The sequence below is a fragment of the Mya arenaria genome, chromosome 16, assembly GCF_026914265.1.
Source record: "Mya arenaria isolate MELC-2E11 chromosome 16, ASM2691426v1".
Lineage (NCBI taxonomy): Eukaryota > Metazoa > Mollusca > Bivalvia > Myida > Myidae > Mya > Mya arenaria.
Genome location: NC_069137.1, coordinates 21,108,748 through 21,119,637, shown reverse-complemented (window position 1 = coordinate 21,119,637; position 10,890 = coordinate 21,108,748). Strand labels below are relative to the sequence as shown.

Below are 10,890 nucleotides of genomic sequence, written 5' to 3'. Positions count from 1 at the left end.
CGCGTTAGTTTTGAAATGTAAGTTACATTTTCATAACTTAATTAACTAATCACTTATTATAACCTTTGTTTAAAATCCATAAATTGTTAAGGGCGAAATAATATTGTTGTATACATTCTCAATGTTTTTAAATTTTCCTCAAAAACTGAGAATTAATTATCATAAATGTTTGTGGAGAAAAAGTGTCAGACGACGATGAGGAAGAAGCAGACCTGTGTATCTTTATGCCTCATCTAATTATATTTAAACCGGGAACGGTGTGTTTCAGCTGCGAGCACATATACTTATGATTATTATAAGTGGCCTACTTGTGTTTCATGTCGCCGGCATACCTCAACTTATTCTATTATAACCGGGAACAATTTATTTGAGCTGCGCACGATAATCATGAGGCCGAGAGTGGCCGACTTATGTTCTTTGGCTCTGGCATACCTCCTATTATTATATATTACCGGAAGTTGTTTATTTCAGCTGCGCGCGCAGATGAGCATAAGGCCGGACGTGGCAGGCTTGTGCTTCTTGGCGCTGGTATGCCTTCAGTCTGGTACCGTGGTTGGTTCTGCCATCATAGGTTTGCACTAAATAACCATGTTTACCTCTTGTAAAATAAAGGCTACTTTTATAAAACAAAATAAACAAAGATACGATGCAGTTATTGTTTGAAACTATGAGCATCACACACAAAAAATAAAAGATTTAAGACTGTGTGATCATAGATTTTCATATGGGAAGAAATGAAGAAAATATTATTGAAAATAAAAACGACATGTATTAGCTTAAACTCTCTTCCAAATGATTACGTATGTAAAATATTTGAAAAAATAGACCTCACATGCCGGAACAATGGTAGCCTCCCAAAGACGGTTTTAAAGATAACTTGAATCTGCAAAATTTTCATAAAATCAAAGGACTGAAAGTTTAATTATGTAAGGAGGCTATATTAAACCTGATATTTTGTTTGAGGAATTTATGAGGTATGCCTTTAGTCTTGTACTTTGGTTTGTTCTGCCATCAAAGGTTTGCACTAAATTACCATGTTAACCTCTTGTAAAATAATGGCTACTTTTATAAGAACATATGCAAATAATGACCACGTCACAAATGTAAAATGTACCATGTTTGAAGGTGTATCCATACATGAACTCGATATCGGAACGATAACAAGAAGGCGGATCTTAACCGTTCAATAACTAGCGTGTGCATTAATTTTATCAATAGCAAACCTAGTCACCTCGCCAACTCCCCTCGTTAAAAGTTCGAAGCGCTCGTGTATAATTTCAATACCTCGGGTTGGGATGTACGGTTATAAAGGCACCTTTTCTCGGATTACAGCTCAATCGTATTACAGCTAGTACAGTTTCGAATAAAACTAGACAGAAATTGTCAACTTATAGCAGAAAATTGGCCTTTCATCTGAAAACATGATAACATTATTTTAGACAGATAATTCCAAGATTGTGCGTTTTGGATAAACGAATCCAAACTACCACCCTCTTACTGTTGCCTGCTGTCTGACTTGGGGGACGTCTAATACTTTAAGTAATGGCTATGTACAAATCGTCCCTTGCACTGTACGAGTATTCAGCAATTCGGATATCCTCGGCCAATTTACATCGAAAACAATCTCGAGCTATATGGACGGTTTACAATATCAGATTTGTTTTCATTTAACTACACTGCAAGTAGATCGCGAAGTAATTTCAATTTCCCGTTAAACTTAATGACTTTACTCTTGGGAATCTTAAGTATTGATGCAACAAAACACTTCACTGGCTATCAATTTAAACTTAGTAATAAAAAGACAATAAAACAGTACAATTAATTAAAACTATTATTTAATTTTTTACGAACTACTTCTACCGATATACCGTCCATATACATCCGAGGATTTTTCGTTGGAAAATAAAAAAAAAACATGAGATTAATGTAATCCCTAAATCCGATTATACACTCCTTGCAGATATAAATTTGGTTGGACGCCAGAAAGGATTTGTTCTGCTCAATGTGAAAGTATTTCAAAAAAGAAAAAGCAAAATGGCGGACAATGGTCCAATATTTGTGATGTTAAAACATCATTTATTTAAAAAGGCAAACCACCATCTGCTGTATCATTGTTTTGAATAAATTTAGAAATTATGGCGACGCACTGAAGCCCTGTCATGCTGTTAAAGCTGTCAACAAAACCATACATTGGTTACTCCGAGCAAATCTTTCGAAACAGGTTTCAAAACCGCCGAAACAATTGTAACCAAAATATAACGTTTAAAATTTTATTATATAAGGCAGACTGTGTGTGATGTTTATAGTTTCAAACAATGACTGCATCGTATCTTTGAAAAGTTTTTGCATTAGGTGCTCTGAATTGTATTCCTCCGTCTGCATATATATTGGGATCTCTAATCATAGACGAACTTCATAAGTTTATTATTATTTGTTTTATTGTTGATTTATCATATTGAGAAATGATATTTATTAATATAATGTACAATGGAAAGCGCTTCTTAAAACAGCAAAACATTATAAAATTGAATTATGCCATTCTTTAATTTGGAAACATAAGATGAGCTACAGTTTGAAAAATGGCTTGATTATTCTCGCATTAGGCTGTAATCTCAAAATACTAAAATGTATAGAGGAACAGTAAAAGTCATTTTGTATTCCAATCGGAACTCCTCGTCCATTTCCATCAAAAGCAACATCGGATGTACACCGACGTTTTAAAATGTCACAATTATTTACGTTTAACTACACTGCAGGTAGATCGTGTAGTAATTTAAATGTTGCGATAACACCTTAAGGCATCACTCTAATAAATACTTATTATCTATATAATAATGCACTGGGAATCAAGTTGAGCTCAGTAATAATACAACACACATTCAATCAGTTTTGGTATCATGTATTTAACTTCTACTTATATCTTCTTCTACTGATGTACCGCCATATATCCGAGGTTGTTTTTAATGGAAAATGGACGAGAAGTTCAGATTGTTGGAAAGCGAACGGCCTTTAATTGATCAACTGATTACAAGATAGACTTTGAAGTTGCCTTAACTCGATATTAATCAATTGGTCCATTTATTGAGTTGTTCACATGGTTACAGACGCATTTAGCTGCAAAGGTAAAGTAGTCGATAATTGATTACAAAAATTTCCGATGTTACTTGCTTTCAGGCTGTTTGTCAAAATACTGAAATGAATAGACGAACAGTAAAACAATTTTGGTATTCCGTTTAAATTAGAGAGCCAAACGGAACTTCTTGTCAATTTCCATAAAAAACAACCTCGAATGTACATGGTCGTTATACAATGTCTGAATTCTGTACAGTTACACAGCAAGTAGATCGCGTAGTAATTTAAATTTTGCGATTACACCTTAGGGCATCGCTGTATGAATACTTATTATGTATGCAATTATACCCTTCACTGGGAATCAAGTTGAGCTCAGTAATAATTCTAACACACCACATTTAATCAATGTATGTATCATTAATTTAACTTATACTTATATCTCCTTCTACTGATGTACCGCCATAGATCCGAGGTTGTTTTCGATGGAGAATGTGCGAGAAGTTCCGATGGTGGGAAAGCGAACGGGCGGTGAATTGATCGACCGATTACAAGATAGATTATGGAGTTGCTTTAACTCGACATTAATCATTTGGTCCATTTATTGAATTTTTGCTTGGTTACAGGTGCATTTAGCTGCGAGGGTCGCACCTACGGCAACTACGCTCACCCGGACTGCACAAAGTTTTACATGTGCGGGGGAAACGGAATGCATGTGATGGACTGTCCAGCCAGTTTGCACTACAACGCTGCGACTGACCAGTGTGACTGGCCGGCTAATGTCCAGTGTGGGAACGAAGTGAGCACGGACGCTCCGACGACTCTTGGTTCCACGCCTGTTCCATCAGGTAAACATAAGGCCTCTTTGCTTTTTGTGTACGGTTAGAAACGTGAAAGTCCAAAGCTGCCCTCTTATAGTTTACCTTATTTCTAAGGGAACTATTCTCAAACATATATCCTATCAATTATAATACAACGACCATCTCCGGCAATCTTTGGTAAAACCAACTGGGCCATCTCCTCGTAAATGGGCTTCAATACGTTTGGAAATGTAATGAGACCGCCGGCGATAAGCTCAATTGTTATTACACTAAGTAGATCAGTTCGAGAACGAAAGCAATGTACGGAAAATAATTATCTTGATTATTGTCTGAATTACACTTGTTACAGGCGCCTTCAGTTGCAGAGGTCGCACATATGGCAACTACGCTCACATGACTGCACAAAGTTTTACATGTGCGGGGGAAACGGAATGCATGTGATGGACTGTCCAGCCAGTTTGCACTACAACGCTGCGACTGACCAGTGTGACTGGCCGGCCAATGTCCAGTGTGGGAACGAAGTGAGCACGGACGCTCCGACGACTCTTGGTTCCACGCCTGTTCCATCAGGTAAACATAAGGCCTCTTTGCTTTTTGTGTACGGTTAAAAACGTGAAAGTCCAAAGCTGCCCTCTTATAGTTTACCTTATTTCTAAGGGAACTATCCTCAAACATATATCCTATCAATTGTAATAAATCGACCATCTCCGGCAATCTTTGGTAAAACCAACTGGGCCATCTCCTCGTAAATGGGATTCAATACGTTTGGAAATGTAATGAGACCGCCGGCGATAAGCTCAATTGTTATTACACTAAGTAGATCCGTTCGAGAACGAAAGCAATGTACGGAAAATAATTATCTTGATTATTGTCTGAATTACACTTGTTACAGGCGCCTTCAGTTGCAGAGGTCGCACATATGGCAACTACGCTCACCCGGACTGCACAAAGTTTTACATGTGCGGGGGAAACGGAATGCATGTGATGGACTGTCCAGCCAGTTTGCACTACAACGCTGCGACTGACCAGTGTGACTGGCCGGCCAATGTCCAGTGTGGGAAAGAAGTGAGCACGACGCTCTCCGACTCTTGGTTCCACGCCTGTTCCATCAGGTAACATAAGCCTCTTTGCTTTTTGTGTACGGTTAGAACGTGAAAGTCCTAAGCTGCCTCTTTATAGTTTACCTTATTTCAAAGGAAACTATCCTCAATCATATATCATATCCATTGTAATAAATCGACCGTAACCGGCAATCTTTGGTAAAACCAACTGGGCCATCTCCTCGTTAATGGGATTCAATACGTTTGGAAATGTAAAGAGACAGCCGGCGATAAGCTCAATTGTTATTACACTAATTAGATCCGTTCGAGAACGAAAACAATGTACGGAAAATATTTATCTTGACTATTGTCTGAATTACACTTGTTACAGGCGCCTTCAGTTGCATAGGTCGCACATATGGCAACTACGCTCACACGGACTGCACAAAATTTTACATGTGCGGGGAAAACGGAATGCATGTGATGGACTGTCCAGACAGTTTGCACTACAACGCTGCGACTGACCAGTGTGACTGGCCGGCCAATGTCCAGTGTGGGAACGAAGTGAGCATAGACGCTCCGACGACTCTTGGTTCCACGCCTGTTCCATCAGGTAGACATAAGTCCTCTTTGGTTTTTGTGTACGGTTAGAAACGTGAAAGTCCTAAGCTGCCCTCTTTTATAGTTTACCTTATTTCAAAGGAAACTATCCTCAATCATATATCATATCCATTGTAATAAATCGACCGTAACCGGCAATATTTGGTAAAACCAACTGGGCCAGCTCCTCGTTAATGGGATTCAATACGTTTGGAAATGTAAAGAGACAGCCGGCGATAAGCTCAATTGTTATTACACTAAGTAGATCCGTTTGAGAACGAAAGCAATGTACGGAAAATAATTATCTTGACTATTGTCTGAATTACACTTTTCATAGGCGCCTTCAGTTGCATAGGTCGCACATATGGCAACTACGCTCACACGGACTGCACAAAATTTTACATGTGCGGGGGAAACGGAATGCATGTGATGGACTGTCCAGACAGTTTGCACTACAACGCTGCGACTGACCAGTGTGACTGGCCGGCCAATGTCAAGTGTGGGAAAGAAGTGAGCATGGACGCTCCGACGACTCTTGGTTCCACGCCTGTTCCATCAGGTAGACATAAGGCCTCTTTGATTTTTGTTTTACGGTTAGAAACGTGAAAGTCCTAAGCTGCCCTCTTTTATAGTTTACCTTATTTCAAAGGAAACTATCCTCAATCATATATCATATCCATTGTAATAAATCGACCGTAACCGGCAATATTTGGTAAAACCAACTGGGCCATCTCCTCGTTAATGGGATTCAATACGTTTGGAAATGTAAAGAGACCGCCGGCGATAAGCTCAATTGTTATTACACTAAGTAGATCCGTTCGAGAACGAAAGCAATGTACGGAAAATAATTATCTTAATTATTGTCTAAATTACACTTGTTACAGGCGCCTTCAGTTGCTTAGGTCGCACATATGGCAACTACGCTCACACGGACTGCACAAAATTTTACATGTGCGGGGGAAACGGAATGCATGTGATGGACTGTCCAGACAGTTTGCACTACAACGCTGCGACTGACCAGTGTGACTGGCCGGCCAATGTCCAGTGTGGGAAAGAAGTGAGCACGGACTCTCCGACGACTCTTGGTTCCACGCCTGTTCCATCAGGTAGACATAAGGCCTCTTTGCTTTTTGTGTACGGTTAGAAACGTGAAAGTCCTAAGCTGCCCTCTTTTATAGTTTACCTTATTTCAAAGGAAACTATCCTCAATCATATATCATATCCATTGTAATAAATCGACCGTAACCGGCAATATTTGGTAAAACCAACTGGGCCATCTCCTCGTTAATGGGATTCAATACGTTTGGAAATGTAAAGAGACAGCCGGCGATAAGCTCAATTGTTATGACACTAATTAGATCCGTTCGAGAACGAAAACAATGTACGGAAAATATTTATCTTGACTATTGTCTGAATTACACTTGTTACAGGCGCCTTCAGTTGCATAGGTCGCACATATGGCAACTACGCTCACACGGACTGCACAAAATTTTACATGTGCGGGGTAAACGGAATGCATGTGATGGACTGTCCAGACAGTTTGCACTACAACGCTGCGACTGACCAGTGTGACTGGCCGGCCAATGTCCAGTGTGGGAAAGAAGTGAGCATAGACGCTCCGACGACTCTTGGTTCCACGCCTGTTCCATCAGGTAAACATAAGGCCTCTTTGCTTTTTGTGTACGGTTAGAAACGTGAAAGTCCAAAGCTGCCCTCTTTTATAGTTTACCTTATTTTTAAGGGAACTATTCTCCATCGTATATCCTATCAATTGTAATAAATCGACCATCTCAGGCAATATTTGTTAAAATCAACTAGGCCATCTCCTCGTTAATGGGATTCAATACGTTTGGAAATGTAAAGAGACCACCGGCGATAATTTCAATTGTTATTACACTAAGTAGATCCGTTTGAGAACGAAAGCAATGTACGGAAAATATTTATCTTGACTATTGTCTGAATTACACTTTTCACAGGCGCCTTCAGTTGCATAGGTCGTACATATGGCAACTACGCTCACACGGACTGCACAAAATTTTACATGTGCGGGGGAAACGGAATGCATGTGATGGACTGTCCAGACAGTTTGCACTACAACGCTGCGACTGACCAGTGTGACTGGCCGGCCAATGTCCAGTGTGGGAACGAAGTGAGCACGGACGCTCCGACGACTCTTGGTTCCACGCCTGTTCCATCAGGTAGACATAAGCCTCTTTGCTTTTTGTGTACGGTTAGAAACGTGAAAGTCCAAAGCTGCCCTCTTTTATAGTTTACCTTATTTCTTAGGAAACTATCCTCAATCATATATCATATCCATTGTAATAAATCGACCGTAACCGACAATATTTGGTAAAACCAACTGGGCCATCTCCTCGTTAATGGGATTCAATACGTTTGGAAATGTAAAGAGACCGCCGGCGATAAGCTCAATTGTTATTACACTAAGTAGATCCGTTTGAGAACGAAAGCAATGTACGGAAAATAATTATCTTGACTATTGTCTGAATTACACTTTTCACAGGCGCCTTCAGTTGCATAGGTCGCACTTATGGCAACTACGCTCACACGGACTGCACACAATTTTACATGTGCCGGGAAAACGGAATGCATGTGATGGACTGTCCAGACAGTTTGCACTACAACGCTGCGACTGACCAGTGTGACTGGCCGGCCAATGTCCAGTGTGGGAAAGAAGTGAGCATGGACGCTCCGACGACTCTTGGTTCCACTCCTGTTCCATCAGGTAGACATAAGCCTCTTTGCTTTTTGTGTATGGTTAGAAACGTGAAAGTCCAAAGCTGCCCTCTTTTATAGTTTACCTTGTTTATAAGGGAACTATTCTCCATCATATATCATATCAATTGTAATAAATCGACCATCTCAGGCAATCTTTGGTAAAACCAACTGGGCCATCTCCTCGTTAATGGGATTCAATACGTTTGGAAATGTAAAGAGACCGCCGGCGATAAGCTCAATTATTATTACACTAAGTAGATCCGTTTGAGAACGAAAACAATGCACGGAAAATAATTGTCTTGACTATTGTCTGAATTACACTTTTCACAGGCGCCTTCAGTTGCATAGGTCGCACATATGGCAACTACGCTCACACGGACTGCACAAAATTTTACATGTGCGGGGGAAACGGAATGCATGTGATGGACTGTCCAGACAGTTTGCACTACAACGCTGCGACTGACCAGTGTGACTGGCCGGCCAATGTCCAGTGTGGGAAAGAAGTGAGCATGGACGCTCCGACGACTCTTGGTTCCACGCCTGTTCCATCAGGTAAACATAAGGCCTCTTTGCTTTTTGTGTACGGTTAGAAACGTGAAAGTCCAAAGCTGCCCTCTTTTATAGTTTACCTTATTTCTAAGGGAACTATCCTCAATCATATATCCTATCAATTGTAATAAATCGACCATAACCGGCAATATTTGGTAAAATAAACTGGGCCATCTCCTCGTTAATGGGATTCAATACGTTTGGAAATGTAAAGAGACAGCCGGCGATAAGCTCAATTGTTATTACACTAAGTAGATCCGTTCGAGAACGAAAACAATGTACGGAAAATAATTGTCTTGGATATTGTCTGAATTTCGCTTGTTACAGGCGCCTTCAGTTGCAGAGGTCGTACATATGGCAACTACGCTCACCCGGACTGCACAAAGTTTTACATGTGCGGGGGAAACGGAATGCATGTGATGGACTGTCCAGCCAGTTTGCACTACAACGCTGCGACTGACCAGTGTGACTGGCCGGCCAATGTCCAGTGTGGGAACGAAGTGAGCACGGACGCTCCGACGACTCTTGGTTCCACGCCTGTTCCATCAGGTAAACATAAGGCCTCTTTGCTTTTTGTGTACGGTTAGAAATGTGAAAGTCCAAAGCTGCCCTCTTTTATAGTTTACCTTATTTCTAAGGGAACTATCCTCAAACATATATCCTATCAATTGTAATAAATCGACCATCTCCGGCAATCTTTGGGAATACCAACTGGGCCATCTCCTCGTTAATGGGCTTCAATTAGTATGGAAATGTAATGAGACCGCCAGCGATAAGCACAATTGTTATTACACTAAGTAGATCCATCGAGAAAGAAAACAATGTACGGAAAATAACTATCTTGATTATTGTCTGAATTACACTTGTTACAGGCGCCTTCAGTTGCAGAGGTCGCACATATGGCAACTACGCTCACCCGGACTGCACAAAGTTTTACATGTGCGGGGGAAACGGAATGCATGTGATGGACTGTCCAGCCAGTTTGCACTACAACGCTGCGACTGACCAGTGTGACTGGCCGGCCAATGTCCAGTGTTGGAACGAAGTGAGCACGGCCGTTCCGACGACTCTTGATTCCACGCCTGTTCCATCAGGTAAACATAAGGCCTCTTTGCTTTTTGTGTACGGTTAGAAACGTGAAAGTCCAAAGCTGCCCTCTTTTATAGTTTACCTTATTTCTAAGGGAACTATCCTCAAACATATATCCTATCAATTGTAATAAATCGACCATCTCCGGCAATCTTTGGTAAAACCAACTGGGCCATCTCCTCGTAAATGGGATTCAATACGTTTGGAAATGTAATGAGACCGCCGGCGATAAGCTCAATTGTTATTACACTAAGTAGATCCGTTCGAGAACGAAAGCAATGTACGGAAAATAATTATCTTGATTATTGTCTGAATTACACTTGTTACAGGCGCCTTCAGTTGCAGAGGTCGCACATATGGCAACTACGCTCACCCGGACTGCACAAAGTTTTACATGTGCGGGGGAAACGGAATGCATGTGATGGACTGTCCAGCCAGTTTGCACTACAACGCTGCGACTGACCAGTGTGACTGGCCGGCCAATGTCCAGTGTGGGCACGAAGTGAGCACGGACGCTCCGACGACTCCTGGTTCCACACCTGTTTCACAAGGTGAACATTTCGCGTCCTTCCTTTTCATACGGTATAAAATTCCACAACGACTCCCTTTCATATGAGGTTTTCTGAAAATAAGCTATATTTAAATATTTACATTTGGTATTCGCGAGACGATCGTATATTTGTGATCTTATATCACAACGTAATGGCTTTGTATGTTTGAAGTATATTTTTGGTATTTCATTAATACTAGATAAACAACCGGAAAGCATATCATAAAACGTTTTTGTTTTTTTCTAAAGTCATCCTTCCATCGCGATGCGGATTCAAACTAACGTTTTATCATATACATATACATGTTTTACAATATCAACGCAACGCAAATACTTAAAAAATTGGAAAAAAAGTAAACACTTTATCGGAAAAACGCAATATAATTATAGATTATATATTACTTCCTAGAAAACGGCTTATAAATGACATTAAGTA

The 10,890-nt window shown here is 40.5% G+C and overlaps 1 protein-coding gene across 1 annotated transcript; it reads left to right on the top strand.

Annotated features, from left to right (window-relative positions):
• The first annotated feature begins 483 nt into the window (after window positions 1-483).
• LOC128221478 (chitin-binding domain protein cbd-1-like) lies at window positions 484-10,520 on the top strand. The gene is made up of 14 exons (XM_052930085.1): window positions 484-571; window positions 3,696-3,945; window positions 4,240-4,460; window positions 4,783-5,002; window positions 5,332-5,543; window positions 5,868-6,089; window positions 6,415-6,636; window positions 6,961-7,182; window positions 7,507-7,728; window positions 8,052-8,273; window positions 8,597-8,818; window positions 9,143-9,364; window positions 9,688-9,909; window positions 10,234-10,520. Exons 1-14 carry the CDS (start codon window positions 484-486, stop codon window positions 10,518-10,520), a joined length of 3,054 nt encoding a protein of 1,017 aa, XP_052786045.1.
• The last annotated feature ends 370 nt before the right edge of the window (window positions 10,521-10,890 follow it).